A 22,056-nucleotide genomic window follows, 5' to 3' on the forward strand; every position below is an offset into this window, starting at 1 on the left:
GGGGGTTTTTGTTCTTGTTATTTGTTTCTTTGTGTTTTTGGTTGTTTTGTTTTGTTTTGTTTTGTTTTGTTTTCTGTTGAAAGCCTTAAATGTGTACCAGCAAACCATGAGACACATCCTATTCATGGTTCAACGCAATCCTTTTTTTTGGTACTTAGTTGTTGAAATTACCCAACAAAGTTAGGGAATCTCTAGATACAAATGAAGCCCTGAAACAATCTTCCAATATCTTCTAAACTGTATTTCACAAGAAAAGTATTGAGTAGGAATCACTAAAGAGAAAAAAGGAAAAGTACATGAAATCCTCTTACTCCCACTTCATATACTGTTCTGTTTCTTGAGTACCTAAGACACTGTTTTGATCATAAAGCAAATATCTGAATGAATTAGAGAGCTCAAGAAGTGGAATAATTTGAGTTAGTCCTTGATAATAACATGATTTGAGTTCTCGTGATAGGAAACTGGGCAACATTACAATTCAACCTGAAACACTCCATGCATTAAACGTTGTCTTCGTAGGATGATATCAAAACATTTGATTTGCCAGGTTCCAAAGGATTTACAAAATCCCTTAGGGAAAACTTTGGTAGGGGAGAGAAAAGATGGCTGAGAAGAGTGAGAAGGAGGGAAACAGGTAAAAAAAAAAAAAAAAAACGGTAAGTGATAGTTGAGAGCAATGATAAAACAATTGCCTAAAATTTAGTGTGGTTGACGAGTGAAAATGTGAAGAAATGGCTAATAATGTCCTGGGAATACTTATGCATTTTTACATAGTTTTTGTAAAATTAAGAGCGCTTCGAACTCATTGAATTCTCTTTTCATTCCTGTTTCGAGTTGCACTGACAAAATCCCAGTGATGGTGTTAATGGCATGGAGACCTAATTAGCTTGCCTAATTTTACCAACATAGACCACGTCTGAGTAACTCTCAAGATTATTTTTTCTCATGGAAAGTTAATGTCTTAGAGATGACAATTTTGGTCTTCATGTATAATGTTGGATTATTTTGATGGATGGATAGTAAAGAATCTTAGAAGACATTTTCTTACTTTCAAAGAGAAACCCACATAAAAAGGCATACTTAAGACGGGCTTATTTAGATGCTACCAGTTATTTCTTATAAAGTAGACATGAGACCTTCTCCAGACTTTGAATTGTAAAGAGCTTTATATCCCTGAGTTTCTGAAGGAATAATTAAATTATTGATCTTTGTGTGTTATGGAATATAGTTAACCCGTTTATCTAGAGTAATGGAAAAGAAAAGAGATGTAAATAAAACAAGGAGATCAATCTGAAAACCAAGTACTATTTTATCTTGAAATAGCTTTAGAGCCTTTAGCAAACACATATTCACATCTGTATTTAGACACTTAAGATCAATTATCCATTTACTTCAGACTCCTTCAGTTATTTATAGCGAATTGAAAGGAAAATTTCTCTCCTTTAAACCCCTACAATCCTTTATAATTTTAATGAGGACAGGATATAGAGCTAATAATTTTTAACTGCTACTTTTCATGTCATACTTAAGTTAATCATGTCAGTCACCACAAAATATAGAAGTTCTTTCTGTCCATGTGGCACAGAACAGTTTACAAATGTTACCTAATGCATTAAGGTAAACAGGCATGACTATCACCCATATTGTGTGGAAACTGATCTGAAGCAGCAAAAAGCAGGTTGCCTAATTTTCAAAGCTAGTTCAATGTAGGAGCCAGACACATAAAAGTTTTAGAAATGAAGTGTCTTCTAGCACTCTTTGAATTATGCTTCCCATGGAAGAGTAAATTTAAGAAAATAAAAAATTAAAATGCATGTGTTTAGAATATAGTCAGCCAAATATACACAAACCATACGTTTATAAATGTTAAATCCAAATATATGTCTTGCTCGATGAGTCATAAAGTAAATAAATATATATGTAAATATATAGAGTAAAATGTTCTGATGCCTATAAGAGATTAAATTATTCAGTAGATACCCCCATATTGTCTTTCATTTTCAAGCTACTGATTTATTTCAAGCTAGTTATGTGCTGCCCTGAGCACTTAATATATGATGAATAATTTATTCCCATAACAAACTTTTTTTAAGAGGACACTACTAGGGCACCTGGGTGGCTCAGCTGGCTAAGCTACTGCCTTCTGCTCAGGTCATGATCCTGGAGTCCCAGGATCCAGTGTCACATTGGGCTCCCTGCTCAGCGGGGAGTGTGCTTCTCCCTCTGACACTCCCCCCTCTCGTGCTCTCTCTCTCTCTCTCCCATTCTCTCTCTCTCAAATAAATAAAAATAAAATCTTTTTCTTTTTCTTTTTTTTTTTTAAAGAGTACACCGCTAGCATCCTCATCCCACAGATGACCAAACTGAGGCATAGAAAGGTTAAGGAAACCTCAAGAGGTTGCATTGCTTTTAATTGGCAGAACCAAATCTCAAATAGGCAGTTTATGATTTCTACTGTCCCCTTCCAAGTGTCAAAATCTTGAGGGTACACTTGGATTTTCCAGAAACTGCAAAGGGACCATTGTTTGTGTTTGTCCTTATTAAGGAATTGTTGGGCCTTCTTTTTTGATATGCTTTATTTTAACTTATGTTCTGAGATTCCAGAAGCCCCTTTGGTACCATCTAAGGGGTACCATATATCAGTACCATGTGAGGAGGCAGAATCACCACAAAATTGGAAAAAACAAAACAAAACAAAAAACCCTCACCTATCAAGGATGCATAGACCAGGGAGAACTTAGTAAATGTATCTGCATTCTTTTAACAAACAAGCCTCTTTCTTCTTCCAAAACGTGGGCACAGTGATATTGAGACTTACCTAGAAGCACCAACTCCCTCTCTGAAAGTTGAAAGAAAATAAAACGTGTTTCACCATCTCAGTGAGGGGTTTAACAAGAAAGGACAGGTGATGTCCAGTAGCCTGCTTTGCGCACACTATGACCCCTCGGGTCACAGGATCTTTCTGCACTGGAGTGGCAGTGACTGCGCATATGAATTTTGCTGGCAGTTAGATGGTTGCATGTGTCAGAGAAAACTGATAGCTGGACATGAGTGACAAGCTCTCTATACTTTAGAGTTTTTGAGTTTGACAAACACTGACTAGATCGGAAGGAGAAGCTAACCATTCCAACTGACTTTTTATTAAAAAAAAAAAAAAAAGAAAGAAAGAAACCTGCTATGTATTTCATGCACTCTAACTTTCAGTAAGGGTGATTATACAAACGATGCATGAACTTGGCCATTCTTTCCCAGGAAGACAAGTGGTATCATTAGACCCTATTTCTTTCCTATTTTAATTTCACATTTGGGTTATTTTGTATTTTTATGAACTGTCTAAAATATCTCTACAGGAGAGGACTTGACTGGATGCTGATTTACGGAAGTTTATTCTGCACTTGAACTCTTCGCACTATTTTTATATAAACTCCATCCAATCGGCTACCCTATTTAACACGAGATGATATGCAGAAAGCCTAGACTTTACAATCAGATGTACTTGGAATCACATCTCCCCCCCCCCATTTTATAAAACTGGACAAATTACACCCCTAGGAGTTCTCATTTGCAAATTGGGGGAAAAAACCCCACCTCTCAGTGTTAATTTGTTGATTAAATGAAGGGGAAAATAAGAACAGTGAGAGTGGTGCTTGACACATAACTAAGTCACTAATTAGAAGAACGTATTGCCATTATGTTTATTATTTTTATAGAGAACTGAATAGTTAGGAATTTGTCTATTTGCCCGGATGAAATTCCTTCAAAAGCAGATCCCATAGAATACAGGAAGATTAATCAGAATCAGGATGAAATTTTCTTATTTCTTACAGTCGCTACTTCCACAGTGTAACAGACATTTTCAGGGCACTGGTATCCCACCCGCAGAGGTGACCTGCAGGTTTCCCATATAGTCCTGAGAATGCTTTCTGGCCATAATGCAAGAGAGTTAGCACCCCAGGAGACACTCCCCACCAATGACAGATGGGATTTAACAGATCAATATTCTAGTTTCCAGGCTCCTTGAGGAACATTCTCAGGTGTGTTCTTCACCGTCTTTTGGAGTAGCCCTGGATGGATTGAGCCTCAGTTGCTCAAAGTGGTAAACCTCCCATTAACACACTGTTTATTGGCTTTCTCTCCTCCCATCTCACTTTTCCACTCCCTCATGACCCTTCCCTTTATTACCTCCAAATTAACCTACTTGCCTCCAGATTTTTCACTCATGTCTGCTTCTGAAACATCAAGACAACCATCCTATTAACCAAGCAGGTGTATTGCAACCCAGCTCAGATAATACAACTTCTTGAAACAAACAGCATTTGTCCAGCTCTGGCAAATGTCCCTTGAACATCTCCACATTCTGGGACTAACTCACTTGTTCTCAGGGCACTTTATTTTAATTCCCTTTTTCTGCTACTTCTGAGTGTCAGCCACCTGAATGCCTCCAGCACCCTCTTTCTCCTTCTTTTCTTTCTAGCTTTTGAAAATACATGAAACCACACTTTGAGCTTTTTTATGGAGAGGAGAAAAACACCAAACAGTTGAATTTTTAATTAATCACTAGAATGCTATTTGGACATTCTCCTTGAATTTTATCTCGTCTCTGTTGCCATTCCCAAGGATAACCAAACTTTTAGCCACATGGATATGTCCATATTCAAGGGGACTACTTTGGGGGATGGTTGGCTTTGAATTTTTTCCAAACTATTTTTTTTTTAATTTTAGATTTGAATAGCATGTTAATTTTAGCTCAATAAACTCATGCCTGGCATCTTCGAGCTACTTTATTTTGGATGGAGATGCATAGGCAGGCCAACTCTATTTTCTTTTTTCCAACAAAATTTATTTGTACACTGAGGCTCCCCATGAGTGGAGTGGAGGCTGTCTTGACACATTCATCACCACTCTCTCCAAAACAAACATAAATGATCTTGTTATGACAATACCACCTTGAAATCTGAAGGACAGTACTCTATCTGCTCTTTCTTTTTCTATTTAGTGTTTGCCCATAGTCACTTTCTTTGCCATAGTCAGTGTGTTTTCCCCTTGCTCCCTCCACCTAAAGGAATAGTTGAAAAATATGCAAGCTCCCCCTCATCTTTCACTTACAGGAAAAAATGCCTAAACAACATCCTCCAAGTCTTCCTCTCTGCATAGGAGAGTGTTCACGGCACCGTATTTCAGAGTTGTGGTTCATGCAAGGGGTAGTGTTTTACCTAAAAAGGCTTGCTGGCTGTGTCAGCTGCCTAAGCTTCTGGTGCACCCTGAAGAGAATGGCATTCCTCATCACATTCATTGAAAGAAGAGAAACTTTTATTTTATTTTTTTAAGTTTTTATTTAAATTCCAGTTAGTTAACTTCAGTGTAATATTAGTTTCAGGTGTGCAATATAGTGATTCAGCACTTCCATACAACACCCAGTGCTCATCATGCCAGGTGCCCTCCTTAATCCCCATCACCTGTTTAACCCATCTGCCCACTCCCCTCTGGTAACCATCAGTTTGTTCTCTACAGTTCAGAGTCTATTTCTTGGTTTGTCTCTCTCTTTTTTTCCCCTTTCGATCATTTGTTTTGTTTCCTAAATTCTACTTATGATTGAAATCATATGGTAGTTGTCTTTTTCTAACTGACTTATTTCACGTAGCATTATACTCTCTAGCTCCATTCATGTCATTGAGAATGGCAAGATTTCATTCTTTTTCATGGCTGAGTAATATTCCATTGCATCTGTATATACCACATCTTTTTCCATTCATCAATTGTTGGATGCTTGGGCTGTTTCCATAACTTGGCTATTGTAAATAATGCTGCTATAAACATTAGGGTGCACGTATCCCTTTGAATTAGTATTTTTTAAAATTATTTAGGGAAATATTTAGTAGTGCAATTGCTGGATCATAGGGTAGTTTTACTCTTAACTTTTTAAGAAGCCTCCATACTGTTTTCCAGAGTGTCTGCACCAGTGTGTATTCCCACCAGCAATGCAAAAGTGTTCCCTTTTCTCCACATCCTCGACAACACCAGTTATTTCTTATGTTGTTGATTTTAGTCATTCTGACGGGTGTGAGATGATATATGATTGTAGTTTTGATTTGCATTTCCCTGGTGATGAGTGATATTGAGCATCTTTTCATGTGTCCTTTGGCCATCTGTATGTCTTCTTTGGAAAAATGTCTATTAATGTCTTCCATCCATTTTTTTTAACTGGATTATTCATTTGGGGGGATGGTGAGTTTTATAAGTTCTTTATATATTTTGGATCCTAACCCTTTATCAGACATGTAATTTGCAAATGTCTAGGAGAGAGAAACTTTTAAAATGAAAAGGATAAGGATAAGTATTGGTTCCAAGGGAATTTGTTAATCTATCTTTTATTTTTTTGAGAGGCAAATATTAAATTCAAGAGCTTGTTGGAGAACCATCCTGAATATAAGTTAATATCTTTCCTTTACAACAACATTTGAATAAAACATAAAAAGAGTTTGCTCTGCCTGCCAAGGAAAGGTACCTTCATATCTAAAAAGTTTGGCAGTACTTTTCTCAGTTCACTTAAGTATAACAAGGAATCTGTCACTTTATTTCTGACTATTTTACTGAGTGTTAATGGAAAGACTTTCATATACCTGGTCCATTGTATAAAAGATGGATTAAAGTCACATTCATATAACTGTAATCCAGGTTGAAAATATTGCATTAAATGCTGAGAATGATATTAACCTAATATACAAATTGTTCCATAAGCCTAAAATATAATAAAGATACATTTCATGGAGATGAGTAAGGTGTATTTTCTGCACCAAAATTTTTCTGGTGTCAAAAATGGAATGTACAGGTCTTTAAAAGGTATTTTATCTTGTGGATGTCAAACATACAAATAAACTAGCTTTTCTTTAAAAGTCATAATAAAGAATAAAGGTTAAAACTGGCTTTTTAACTCTTTGAAAAATCATCCTTTGGCTTGTGTTTATCTCTTCCATTAATTTCTAATATTTTAAATGATACGATTACAGTAACATATGCTGTAATGGAGCCCTTGTGTCTCAGGTATAGAAGGATCTTTACTTTCTTCAGTGGTCTATTACCTGGAAATGAGAATTATTAACTTGGGCAACTTTCTTTGCAACAGACATAAAGTAATTTAATCATGAATCCTGATGACTGAAAAAAAGTGAGATAACGCAGTCAGACAGTCTCCATTTTGTAACTCTTAGGGGAATGGGAGTGATCTAGGACTTAACTTGCACAGTGCAGTTAAATTATAGCTGCCAAAATTCTTAGCTGGTCTGGTTAATTCTCACCGTGGAGACATATCTAGGATATTCTCAGGAGAAAGCAGGCCTTGAGTGACAGCTTAGTGAAAATATGAAATTCCAAGTTCATCTCTTCTCTTATTTTTTTTTTCTGAGCTATATTCTTTAGTGTTCTCCAACAGAAAAATTGAACATTTTTACAGAATTGTAGAGACAGCTTGTTTTCTTTATAAAAATTTCAAGGAATATATATCAATTGTAGGGACCAAGAAATGTGTTTGAGCCTGGTAGTAACCTGAGTAGGTAAATACTTCTCTGAAAATTGGTCAGGAGGTTCATTCAATAAGAAAATCTCAGACAGGGGCGCCTGGGTGACTCAGTCAGTTGAGTATCTGACTCTTGATTTCAGCTCAGGTCATGATCTCAGAGTCTGAGATTGAGCCCTGCTTGGGATTTTCTCTCACCCTCTGCCCCGCCCCACTCACTCATATACGCGCGTGTGTGTGTGTGTACGCGTGCGCACATGCTCTCTCTGTCTGTCTCTCCCTCCCTGTCTCTCAAAGAAAGAAAGAAAGAAAAAGAAAATCTCAGACATAAAATCCCTAGTAGGATAGGTTTTGCGGGGGGGGGGGGGGAATGGTTTTCATGCAAATTGTCTGTAGGCTTTTGTTATTGTTACTATCTTAATTTTATTCATTTGTTTTTAAAATGCAGCCCCTCATATCTTCAGTCCTGAGACTGATGTATCCCAGAAACAACCATTTTTTAAGACATTTCCATTAAATTCTTCTACCTATAAGGTCCTCCAAACATTTTGATGCCTTTGCTTTTTATCCTTCCAGATAATTCCCCCTTTGTCTATTCTCTGAGGGTCTCCTCTGCTGAAAACAACTGAGGGCAACTTTTGGTACTTGAAAGGACAAATACCTTTTTCACTATACCCTTCATATGTCAACATGCTCAATAATGAGACCGAGGTTTGAAGCCACTCTGTCACCTTGGGATATTGAGTTCAAAAATGAGAAAACTCAGAGTATAGGTAAAAGGAAAAGTCAAGTCATTTCTTAAAGGAGAGAATGCTAACATAACCCAAGTTTGATGTTGATAAAAAAATGAAATATAAAGAAAAGGTATAGTTGTAAAGACAAATAAAATGATTAATGGCAAGAAAGACAGTAAAATATAATTTAAAAATTGGTATGATCAATCACCAAAAAGGACATTAGTAAGGAACTTATTATATACTTTAAACAATTTCTCTATTTACTTCCAGAATTATATAATTTTAAAATATTGTGGTTTCTGTTGAAAAAATATTTCTCAAATCTTACTGTGCCTGCAGTTCATGCTCAATACTCTTTATTTATTGTACTACCATCTCAGATATAAAGACTTATAAAATGGTTTCTCAGATACTTGTTCCTCAGATTCAATCATCAGCACTATCATTTTGTTAGTCTGCCTTATCCTCCCCAGTCCCAGACATTATCTCCAAATACTGAATTCCACACTTCTAATTACATAAAAATCCATTGTTTTTTAAATCCTATATAAGCAGCCATTAGTGGGAAAACTTTTACAGAGATGCCACAAAGAGTTGATCATCTTATAAATTCCCGTTGACCATACCTAAAAATATTGTCTATTTCCAGAATTATTTTCTTTTTTTTTAAGATTTTATTTATTTGTTTGTTTATTAGAGAGAGAGAGAGAGCATGAGCAAGAAGCAGTGGGAGAGGCAGACTCTCCGCTGAGCAGGGAGCCCGATGTGGGGCTCAATCCCAGGACCCTGAGATCATGACCTGAGCCAAGAGCAGAGGCTTGACTGACCGAACCCAAGAATTATTTTCTATTCTGACACCTCCTGTAGGTGCTCTCTATTTGCGTTGCATTCCTATAGCTCAAGGACAACTCAGGTGAACCCCCTGACCTCCACACCTAGTCCATGCAGTTCTGAGAGGTGGCACTCTTTAATCAACCACTATATAATAAGTGGGTAAAAGTGTTTTAAAAAGGCATGAGAATTAGTCAGTAAAGTAATACGGACTAAACAGAAAATGTTCTGGTTTTAGGGACTGTGAGCTAGGAACCTCAGATGAAGACCAAATACATACAAAAAATATATTTTGGTCATCTGAATGACCAAATTTATTTTTCTTATAAATCACAATATTGCAGATAGACTCTGTAATCATTGATTCAAACCTGGTGATCTGTAATTGTAAGATTCAGATGGTTTCTGAGAATTACCTTTCTCTTCCAAGTATACCAAAAAAAAAATTAAAAGTATTGATCATTTTCTTTCCTAACCTTGCCTCAAACGTGTTCAAAAACTATGATGCAAATGAACAAAGCAAAAAACAGTGACCAACAAAAAAACAGACTCTTAAATACAGACAACAAGTGGTGGTAGCCAGCAGGGAGGGGGGGGGTGAGTGAAATAGGTAAAGGGAATTAAATACAATTATCGTTATGAGGCCTGAGAAACGTACAGAATTGTTTCATCATTGTATCGTATACCTGAAACTAATATAACCCTGTATGTTAATTATACTTGAATTAAAAACAAATAAAAATTTTTAAAAATCAGGATGCAATTAACCATATCAGAGAACAGCTAGAATCATTCTTTATTAGCTTTCATAAAAAGTCTGTTCTTCCTGAACATTTTCCTTAATCTTTCATTAACACTAGAATGCTAAAAATTTCCCTTTTTTGTTATTGTTTACTTAATAAAATTTTTCTTCTATTCCTCTCCTTTTCTAGGTCATGCAAATTAATGTTCTTGTGGTAGCATTTGATCTTTCTAGGAGGCCTGATGTACATGATAAGTTCCCAACTTGTTAGTGGAGTTGAGGTTTTAGTTATATTGCGCACACTTTTGAGATGGATTTTTCTCTCTTCATAACTTACCTGAAAATGTTCCTCTTTAAGCAGCCAAACAGAGGAGAAAGTTTTATTAACTAAAAGGGAATTAATGGCACTGAATCAAATAATTTAGCTGGGAAGGTTTTGTTTATTTTCTTTCTTGGTTTTTTTAAATCCACTTTTTCTTTGTAAGGATGCTGTGAATAAAAACCTCAGAAAGGAGATCAGAATAACCTGGCCCTGTTAGCCCAGCATTTAGCTAAATAAATAAGAATACAAATTTATTCCTTGCTCAGAAGCTGGATGCAGATTTGCTAAGTGATTGATTTGATGTTAATTTTCTGCATGGACCTCTCATTTCCTATGAGAGGAAAATGAATTCAGCCAAGGTGAATGAGTCCTATTTTAGGTCTTACTTTCAATTTGGGAGGTTCAGAAACCTCCCTTTCCCAGCAGGACTAGATCTCCAAGGGATCCTCACTTACAGTATCCCGAAGAATGGAACTGGCTCTGAAAAGACTGCAGAAGTTCTCTATGTCCAAATCCCAGTACGTTCTGAGGGTGGAATTGAAATGAACATATTCATGACAGGTGCCGCCATTTTGCCCAGTCTAACAGCCTATTTCTTTACAGTGGAACTCCGTGTTGGAGAAGGTCCAAGCTGTGACTCTCAGCCATGTTTCTGCCTCAGCCCTAGATAGCATTATCATGTCTTGATTCTGTAAGAATCACCTTCTGCATCTTAATGTGTCATGAATTGAGGAGAGAGATGAGATTTTGTATTTCAATATGTGATTCATGGGATAATTGGAGGAAATAAAGGGAGAATTATGGCACATAAAAATACGCTACTAAAGGACGTATGACAGAAAGAGCTGTTGACTGAGGACCATAAGTCTTATTTTTTTCCTGGTTTATTGAGGTATAATTACCATATAACGCGTAAGTTTAAGATGTACAACGTAATGATTTGATGCACGCATATATTGCAAGATGATTGCCACCACAGCATTAGCCAACACCTCTGTCACATCACATAATTACCATTTCTTTTTTGTGGTGAGAACATTTAAGATCTACACTATTAGCAACTTTCCAGTATATAATACAATACTATTAACTCTAATCCCCATGCTGTACATTAGGTCCTTAGAACTTACTCATCTTATATCTGGTAGTTTGAACTCTTTGAACAAAATCTCCTCATTTTCCCCACACCCCCTGCCCCGGGTATCCACCACACTACTCTCTTATTTCTCCGAGTTCAGCTTTTTTTAGATTCTACATGTAATATTTGTCTTTCTCTGTCTCACTCATTTCACTTCATGTAATGCCATGAGGACCATAAGTCTTGCGTAAGAAATTCTCTCTCCACAACATTTCAGCAAGTTACTTTACGTCTCTGGGCCACTTCAATCATACTGGTTTTTTTAGTAAGAATAAAAGGCAATTTTGTTTTGAAGGCGTTCTAGGTCTAATACTTTTGAAATTATGCTACCATGTTGAAATCTCCAGTTACAGACTAACTTTTTTCAATGTTTATTATCCAGGACCCCAAATTACGTGAACTTTTGGATGTGGGGAACATTGGGCACCTGGAGCATCGCATGATAACAGTGGTGTATGGGCCTGACTTGGTTAACATCTCCCACTTGAATCTCGTGGCTTTCCAAGAAGAAGTGGCCAAGGTACGGTGGATAGAAACTTCTGACATTTGTCACCTCATTCTGAATCCTTATGGCATTGTACTGATACCTGCAAAAAATTGAGTTTTTGTCATATTTAACATGTGTTAAAATTACATCTAAAAATAATTCAGCTGGGGGCGCCTGGGTGGCACAGCGGTTGAGCGTCTGCCTTCGGCTCAGGGCGTGATCCCGGCGTTGTGGGATCGAGCCCCACATCAGGCTCCTGTGCTGAGAGCCTGCTTCTTCCTCTCCCACTCCCCCTGCTTGTGTTCCCTCTCTCGCTGGCTGGCTCTATCTCTGTCAAATAAATAAATAAAATCTTTAAAAAAAAATAATTCAGCTGCCAAGTAGAAGTGTAATTCAAATGCTTCCAAATAATGGCATCTAGTAAGAATTATGGAGATTTTCCATTAGGAATAAGGCAATTTATATAATTTCTTTGCAGAAGAAACTATAGGTGAAACCATTTTTATTTCACCTAAACACCTTGTCCCCCCATGTTCTCTCTTAGCCTCATCCCAAACCACTTCTGATCCCATCTCCTTTCCAACCCTCTCCTTGAGAGCAGACATCCTTAGCACCTTATTAACTTCTTTTACCCTGTGCAGTCCCTAGCCCACCACCATGCACATGGTAGCTGCTCAGTGAATAGGAGAAGAAATGAAACAATTTTAAAACAAAAATTTCAAATAGTGACAATAAATAACATTTATTCAGTTATGGGCTAGAATAGTAAATTAGACAGGGCCTCTCCATTAAGGACTTGCTAATTTACTAGCATAGCAGGCCTTTCAGATACATACAGAAATAACTAGAATACAGGACAAGATCTATCAAAGAAGAAGCTGTCAATTTTTGGGAACCCTGGACTCCACTTTGATGCTTTCCCTGGAATAGTCCAATTGCCATGAAAGAGCACTAAAATGAACGTATCGAAAGAAGGGTTTTCTTTTTTCATGTATATAGTTCACAGGATACTATAGTTCACAGGACCCTTACCCTTCATACCTTCCCTTCAAGTGTTAAGAATATAAATCAAAGAATACTTTTAAGTCTGTATGTCATATCTGTGCCCTTATAGAACTTCTCGTGTCGAGGATCACAACTATGGGGTCATGTCAAGCCAGTCATCATTATGATTTACAAATTTTTAACCCTTAGTGGTCTGACAGTTCTCTAAGCTATACCAGAAGTAACGACCTGACCTCTAATTCTTCAGTGATTATGGTAGAGGCTAATTTCCAAAATTTACATAACATCAACTTTACTTCTTACAAAAGAATGAATGAAATGACAGCCGGTTTTAACAGTGTGAGGTCTTTAGAAACTACTCTTCAAGACTATGTTACAGACCTAGCCTATTTTCCCTCTTTAAGAACCAAGTCATCCACTTGCTTCTGTAGTATAACTTACTTTGACGTTTGGAGAGACTTCAGTTTTAGGAAACATTCAGTGTGACCGCGTTATACTCGCCCAGCAGGAGTTCTCATTCTGGTATACTGTTGGTAGTCTGTGAGTTGTATATACTTCATTTCTCAGTATGTGGTTGGATGGTTGGATGGGTGGATGAATGAACATGGGTAAATAAATAGTAATGATTTGCAAAATATTTTTAAAATATCTTTCCCCAAATGCAACCATATTCAGTTTAAAAAATAACCAATTCAGGAGATTCATTAACTCTCAAAAACATTCGATAAATGACAGTGACTTCCAGGGAGGTTTTTACTAAGAATGAATATAGATTTTTATATTACAAGTCAATCTACATATCTTATACTGCATTAAGCCTTTGTGCAGTTATGTTTAAAACATACTCAATTTCCTCCTCTCTGTGCACTCCTACCCACTAATTTTCTTTAGGGATTTTGATTTCTGAGCCCTGTAATATTCCCCATCAGGACTGCATCTGTAGACATTTTTCCAGCAGCAACTTGATGTTCCTGGTATAATTAATGAAGCTACAGAATATGTTTTGCCTTCCCTGCCTTCCCCGGTAGGGTATTTTTTTTTTCCCCCACTGAAATTGCTCAGCCAGAAGGTTAAAATTTGCAAACACCATTTTACTCTGAAAACTTACTTTCCCTCCTTCTGATTGTCAGTATTGTCTCATAACATCACACCTTTTATTTAATCTCGGAGGCCAGTGTACATGATGCTTTGTGTAGCGCCAACGCTAAGGGAGACAACGTCTCTCGTTATGTAGAATGCCTGACAGAAACCTGAGCTGCTTTGAAACTCGAATGTCTCCAGAAGAAATTATTTACGAAGGGATCTGGCTCATTCATTCCTTCAACACAGACTTGTCAGTTGCCTTCTCTCTGGCAGCCACAATTCCAGTGTGAGGGATACAGCATTCTGGAATGCTGAGAGCCAGCATTCTGGGGCAAATAAACAGATAAATCACAACTATGAAGGAAATATATTATAGGTCAAATGGAGATCTGTGTGGAAGAGGAGAGGGCACAAGGGTGGGAGAAGGGGGTTATTTTTTTATCGGATGTTCAGAGAAGGAAAAAATCCAAAGGATGTTGCTCAGTTACAACAATATCATAGATTTCTGAGAAATCCCTTGGATCAATTTTTAAAAATTAATCAGAACTAGAACTTGAACTTTCCTAAATACGTTATTCCAGATTTGCATGCTTTCTTTCTTACGTAAATCTCTTGAATTTGAACTTTTTATTTATTCTTTAAGACAAGTGACTCTTTTAAAAGATTGATTGGGGAGAACACTGTCTTTCAGTTTTTCTCTCTGTAGTTGGACTAAAAACATGGTATCTCTTGCAGTTATACAACAGTCATTCCTTTTGGTATGGAGCTTGACTTTCCAACCACTCTATACCCTAAGGATTAGCTTTCCCTGCTTCCTGGAGGGGCACTCCCTTTCATGTGCCCTGGAAATAGATGTTTTCACATTTACCCTCTGAGGCGCATACTTCTCCCTGAATCCTCTGCTCCCCTAGGAACCAGTGGACACATGCACGTTTACTACCCCCTGGAACTCCTGGACTTCAGTCCCCCTCCATGGGATGTCCTGACTTCTCCTGGGAGGCATGGGAAGGAGGTGAATATTACCACCCTTCCTTTTACTCTTCTACCATTAACTTCCAATTGTTCTCCACTCATGGCTACATGGCTTGTGGCAAAGATATCAGCAAAGGAAACTAGCCAAGGCAACAAAAGTTGATTCCTTGTGTTGTGATATGGGCTTCTGAAGGACTTTGGCTTTTTTTGTGAGGAAGATGGAAGCCATTAAGGGTTTTGAGCAAAGGATGGACATGACCTGACTTAACCCTTTAGTCAATAATGGACTGCCTAGGGAGAGGAAGCAGGGAGACCAGTGAAACTACTAAAATATTTGAAGTGAGTTGTTAGTGACTTGGACCAAGGTAAGGCTGCATAAGAAATGAGAAGGAGTCTGTGTGTGTGTGTGTGTGTGTGTGTGTGTGTGTGTGTGTGTATTTTTTTAAAGGAAGACTTGAAAGCAGAGTCTTATGAATTGTATGTTGCATGCAAGAACAAGAGAAGAATCAAGGATGATGTTAGAGTTTTGGCCCAAGAGACAGGCAGGATGGAAATACCACTTACATCATAGGGAAAATCTAAAGTAGAGCACATTTGGGGGTATATAGTAAGGGTTCAGTTTTGATTATGTTCAAATTGAGATCATTATTAGACACTTAAGTGGATATGTTGAGTTGGATATATGAGCCTGGAGCTGAGTGCCAAATATAATACCTTAATTTGGAAGTCATCAGGTTATAGATAATATTTAATGTGACTGAATGAGATCAGCCAGGAAGTGACTATAGATAGAGAAGATGTCCAAGACCTGAGTCATCTACACTACAACATGAAGAGATTGAGATAAGAAAGTATCAGAAAAGGAGGCCAGTGAGGAAGCAATGAGGTAGTGTGTGTCATTGGAAGTCAGGTGAAGAAAATATTTCAGGGAAGAATTAAGTGATCAACAATAGGGTCAAATGCTGCCCAAGATGAAGACCAAGAATGAACCATTGCATTTAATGACATAGAGGTCACTAGTGACTTTGACTAAAGTAACTTCAGTGGAGTGGTGAAGTCAAAGCCTATCGGAATGGGCTCTGGGGAATATTGACAAGGGAGAAAAAAAGAAGCCAAAAGAGATTGCTCTTTTTTTAGAAGATTTCGATGTGAAAGGCAGCAGAGAAATGGGAATCAAGGTCCAGCAATGGTTTTTAAGATTCGAGAAGCAACAATATACATGTATGCTAATAGGAATGGTCCCATAGAAGGAAAACAATGTGCCGATGTAGGAGAGAAAAATGGCTAGAGCAAGTCTTTGAGTAGGAGAAGCAGTAGGATCTAGTGCAGAGCTCAGTAAACTACAGCCTGGGGGCACGTCTGGTCCACAGCCTGTTTTTGTACTTCTATTGGAACACAGCAATGTCCATTTGTTCACATGGTATCTATGGCTGCTTTCGCTAGACAGAGATGTGTAGTTAATGGCATAGACCATATGGACCACAAAGCCTAAAATATTCACTATCTGGTCCTTTATTTAAAAAGTGTGTTGACCCTATCCTAGTTCAGAGACAGAGTGGCTAAGCTCAGACAGGAGCAAGAGCATTTCATCAATAAGAGAAGAAAGAGTGGAGCATATTGTTAGAGATGCCAGGAAGGTTACACATGGTGGAGAAAGTTGAAGACATTTTCTGATTGCCTTTACTTTCTCCATGACAAAGGACACAGAAGTCAGCAGCTGAGAGTGAAGGCGAGAGTAAAGCCTTTCTCAGCACCAGTTGGTACATTTCTTTGAAGATCTGGCTGGTAAGGTTAACAGGGACTGTGAAAGACAGATCATTCCCCTCACCCCCCCCCCAAATAGTGTTTTGAGCATACTAACCAATGTATCAGATCAATGCAAATTCTTCCATTGGTCAAGAATCTTGAAGAAAAAAAAACAATTGTCTTCTACCTGCCCAATTCTAGGCCCTCTTTTGAATATTCTGTTTTTCTTTGAGGTGAGGGGCTACTCAGAAAGAGAATTCTTGTTGTGTATTCTACCCCCTGTAGTCATACAGTCTAAACAGCATTGCAGTCATGTCATAAAGCAGATTGCTCTGAGCCAGGGGCTGGGGTTCACAGGATTGCCATATGCTGGTGTTCACCTTCAGATCTCAGGTATTCAGTGTTGGGAGAGAATCTCAGCAAGGAAGGAAATCTGTCTCATGGTTAGCACAGAGGATTCCCAGGGTGCAAAGACAGCATGTCTTCCCTCTGTGTTTTGGTCCTTTTCCAGGGCTGGGTCTCTGGAAGCTCGTGCCCTTCCTCAACCTCCCCAACTCCTATCTTCAATCTTTGTTCAATGCAATACCTTAGCGACATAACCTATCACCCTAAGAAAAAGGTTTGGAGAGTCAGGCTCTGATATTCAGTCCTAAATAGTTTGGCACTCTGATAGGCCCCCTGGGTGGACATATAGTTGAACCACTGCCTAGTTTGGCAGATTTCAACCCAGGTGTTGCTCCAGTGTATTAAGATGCAGTGGACTGAAACAGCCAGGATCCAGTGGGTTAAGATGACGGAGCTGTGCAGAGGAGATTTTGTGTTCATTTCTCTGCACAAGTTTTGGCAGATGCCATTGCTTTCCATCCTTAATTCTTTACACACGAAATTCTCTGAAGCATTTATAAATAGGAAAAACATGCAATTTAGCAGAAACTTAAGTAGATTGTTTTTTAATTTTTGATTGAAAAGCACCGATTATGACTATAAAACATGATAGATTTTTGAAAAGACAACACACCTATGTAAATAGCACCCAGATCAAGAAATAGGGCATCACCAGCACTCCAGTGTCTACCCTATTAAACACCCTTAATTTTTTTATTAGAGAGAGAGCATGAGCAGGAAGAGGGGCTAAGGGAGAGGGAGAAGCAGATACCCTGCTGAGCAGGGATCCCCAGGTGGGACTTGATCCGAGGACCCTGAGATCATGACCTGAGCCAAAGACAGACGCTTCACAGACTGAGCCACCCAGGTGCCTCTAACACACCCCTATTTTGACCTCCAACTTTATAGATTTGTCTTACCCGCTTTTATAATCTCTGTAAATGGAATCAAGAAACGTGTTTTCTTTCTGGTCTGACATCATCATCATCATTATTATTATTATTATTATTATTCAACATTATATTTATGAAATCTTCCTATATTTTTTACATGTGGTTATAGTTTCATTGATTCTCTATGCTAAAGAGTATACCATAATTTATTTATCTATTTTATGGTTGACAAACATTCGGGTAGTCTCCAGTTCAGGATTATTACAAGTAGTGTTGCTATAAATCATATGCCTTTCTGTGAGATATCTGTTGCTGATCCTAGATCTTCATATGTTCAGCTTTGGTAGCTAATGGCACTTTACCAAACTGTTTGAGCCAATTGGTATTTAAAACAGTCATTCACACATGCAAAAAAAAATATGTAATAATGAATGTCTGTTTGTTAATTTATTACATTTTGACGTCATAGAAAAATGAGCTTTCCAAAGATATGTCCCATAAAGTGAACATCAGCCTTGAGTGGCTGTTAGTTTAGATTTTTCGGGGAACCTCTCCCATGTCTGCAGCTATGAATGTCATAGAAAATATAGTTCACTCATTTTGAAGGTATGACCTTGGATTCCCTGGAAATTTTCCATACCTTCATCCACACTAGATGCTTGCATGCCCACCAACCAAATAACGCAGGCTCTCTGAATTTCCTATTTCTTTCCTTGTCCCTCTTCCCCCTACTATGTTGTTCAAATTCTTGACAGGTCTCACCTAGGCACCTTCTGCCTACTTTCTTAGAACCCTCTCTTTGCTCTCCAACTATTTGTGCCCATCTGCATAAGAATGATCTTTAAAAAAAAAAAAAAACCCTCAAGCCTGATCATGCTTGAAGTCTTTTTCATTGCTTATTACCTACAAAGTGAAGTTTTCTGTCTATTTCATTCATTCATTTAGTGAACAAATATTTATTGAAGGCCTAGTATGTAGCAAGCACCTCGGTGGACACTGGGGATTGATTAGTGACCAAAACAAACATAGCCCATGCAGTTGCTGATAACTCACCACTTGAACCCTTGTACCATTCTGCTTCAGTAACTCCTAACTACCTTTGATTCTTTTTGCCTCTATAATTTTAATTTTGGTGCCTTCAGAATTGTGTGCCTTGCTAGACTTCCCTTTTCCATGCTGTCCACCAGGAGAACTTCCAAGCCTCCTTAGGGACTCAGCTTAAATACAACTCATCCATCTCTCCTTCCATCCCATGACTTCCGTGAATAATGGAGTTTCCTTCTCTGCTCTTTGGTGAACTTTTTGCTTATTTTCTGTGTCATTTATCATACTGTAATTATCAGTCAGTGTATCTGACACCCTACCTTGGATTTGTGAGCTAAAGTCAGAAACAATAGCTTAGTCATTTCTATGTTTCCAGGATCTAACTTAGTGTATAGTAGGTGCTCAATACATGCATGCTTGGGGAAAAAGAAAAGAGAGAGTGAGAAAGGGGAGAAGGGGATTTTTGAGCCCTTGAAAACAGCTGATAGATCATGAAAAGTTTTAAGCCATGGGAACTTGGAACACAGGTACTCTGATCTTCTCAATTTTCAGAATTGAAGAAATTGAGGCCCCTTAGCTGGTTGCTCAGGCCCTTTCTTCCCATCATGGATCTCTCTCTCTCGGTTTGCCAAGGTTTTCAGTCGTAGAAAGGGATGGCACTAACTACAATGGCTCCCATCCTGTTCATCTTTCCCAAAGTCAACCTTGTTTCTGCTCATAGAGTCATGGTCCCTATCACCCTCCCCAACCCACCAGTTACCACAGTGGCTTTGAATAGCCAAATAGTTGAGGCCTTTTAGGTGAAGGGAATGAGAGAAGGTGCTACAGTGAAGGGGGGGGGGGTCATTTTTTTTTTTTAAGAAAAAGGAAATCATTGTCTACAAAATAAAATTGAAAAAGAGAAGAGAAAGAGGAACCAGTGAAAGACCTGCCACAGCCACCACTAGCTGTTCCTGATCTAGAACTTGATTCATCAAAAGCTGGGCATTCTCTTAGACATTCCTCCAAATTAACAGTGTATTTAAAACTGACCTCAAGAGACATGAGGTCTCTTGATTCTGAGACATATACATTGAGATAAGAATTTTCAGACACTAATATAGTCTGTACAAAAATATGTAATTTATCCCTTTAACTAGGACCAGTTTATGGTGAGTGAGCAATGGATGTAGGTCTGATTTTCTTGAAACAAAAGTGATTAAGAAGAATAGAATGAGGTATCGTATGCTGTTTTTAGCAGTGTATTTTGGAACATAATGGAAAATTGTGCAAGACCTTCTCGGAGGTAGAATATATATGCCAAAAGGATTGCCATTTACAAAGGGATTATTGTGTTTTATGAGATCTTCATTCACTGCTATTCCTGACCTCCTCATACCCGCGAAACGTGCCTATGTCATCTCAAGATGTTCCCCCACCCGACTTTAAAATCAGGGCCAGGTTCTCACCAAGTCAATACACTGTACTATTGGTCTTGGAATTTTGTGGTCGTGGATGTCCTTTGTTGGCAAATGAGATTCATTCCACGTTCTACATTTCTATTTTGGAAGAGTGTGGAGCAGATGAAGACGCACATCTGAAACTTTGAAACTGTGAAAACGTCACCCGTATGGAATGTCGTACGAGAGTTTAAAAGTTCAAAAGTCAAAAGAGAGGCATTCATAATAAAAAGAGGAGGGAAAAAGCAACTTGGACATTAATCTCTTCCTTACTCCCAGATAAGAACCAGCAGTTGCTCTTCTGATGGTTGTAGCAGAAAGTGCCCCGCCCTCTGTCTTCTGAGTGTCTTTTCTGCATTCCTTAAGCAAGAGCTTCTTCTGAGCCAGGCAGTGTTCAAGGGAGCCACGTAGAGGAATGAATGCCAAACCGAAGGGAAAACATATACCCCAGGACACAGAAATGCCCGTGCTTTCAGAGTATGGGCTGCTGTGACTGCAAACGCACTTTTCCCCAGAAAGGAAAGTCGGAAAACTGCTTAAGCAGCAGTGCCTCCCTTTCCTTCTGAACACCCCATGACACAGAAATGAGCTGCTGCCCCCTCATTGCTATGCCTCCCTGCCTTCTGAGGCTCACAGCTGAGTAAGCCCCAATTGTGTGGATTGCCTGGAAGCAGCATGCAGATTACAACAAACAAACAGGGACTCCTGGGGAGCTCAGTCAGGTAAGCCTCTGCCTTCCACTCAGGTCAGGATCCCAGGGTCCTGGGAGCGAGTCCCACATGAGGCTCCCTGCTCAGTGGGGAGGCTGCTTCTCCCTCTGCCTGCCCCTCTCCCTGCTTGTGTGCTTTTGTTCTCTCTCTCTGACAAATAAATAAAAAATAAATAGAAAAAATAAATAAACAAACAAAAAAAAAACTATAATATTTTTGGAAGGAAGAAGAGCTTCAAAACCATTTGCCTTCCTTGTTTAATTACTGGGGGAAGTATCTGGCATTCTCTGAGAGTGGCGGGTTGAGCTGTGCCATCTACTGCTTTACTATCAGTTGTCATTTTTATGTTCCAAATGCATCAAATGCTCCCAATGGACAAGCTGCCCCTGAGAATTTAAAAAAAAAATTAAATACTTTGTCAATAATTTTCCTAATGATTATATAATGATAATCATTCATCCATTCATTCATTCAGCTTATAGTCAAATGCCTGCTGTGTACCAGGCATGATTTTGAGTGCCAGGGATAAGCTAAATAGACAAAAATGATTGTCCTCATGAAACCTACATAATGATGGGTGTAGGTTGACAATAAACATGATAAATAAGGCAGTGCCCGGTGTTAGAGAGAAATAAAGCAAGGAAGGGGAATAGGAAGTGCTAGAAGTGGGGGAGGCATATTTCAATTTTAAATAAATTGGTCAGATAAGGTTACACTGAGGTGATGACTTTTGAAGAAAACCTTGAAGATGATGGAGTGGGTCAATTGGTTCTCATGGAGGAGAGCAGACCCTGAGACAGGTGTGTACCCGGCATGGGATGAGGAAGAAGGAGAGCAGTGAGAGATGAGTCAGAGAGGTTGGGAGAGGGGTGACCGGTGACCCAGATAGTGGTGGGTGGCCACTGTAAGAATTTGGCTTCATTTCCAGTGACATGAGTAACTTGTATCACTTCGAATAAGGGATTAATTTGGTGTAATATATTTTAACAGGATTGGCCTGGCTGCTCTGT

At 38.5% G+C, this 22,056-nt stretch overlaps 1 protein-coding gene across 5 annotated transcripts in view; it reads left to right on the forward strand.

The window, feature by feature from the left end:
• Positions 1-22,056, forward strand: part of PLCB1 (phospholipase C beta 1) — a 661,698-nt gene that overhangs the window by 413,182 nt on the left and 226,460 nt on the right. For all 5 annotated transcript variants that reach the window (XM_045808882.2, XM_045808896.2, XM_045808890.2 and 2 more), the window contains one exon: positions 11,666-11,803. In XM_045808882.2, coding sequence (XP_045664838.1) covers positions 11,666-11,803 — 138 coding nt within the window. The remainder of the gene's footprint in view (positions 1-11,665; positions 11,804-22,056) is intronic.

Source organism: Ursus americanus, chromosome 22 (assembly GCF_024610735.1).
Source record: "Ursus americanus isolate L20-20 chromosome 22, mUrsAme1.1.p, whole genome shotgun sequence".
Lineage (NCBI taxonomy): Eukaryota > Metazoa > Chordata > Mammalia > Carnivora > Ursidae > Ursus > Ursus americanus.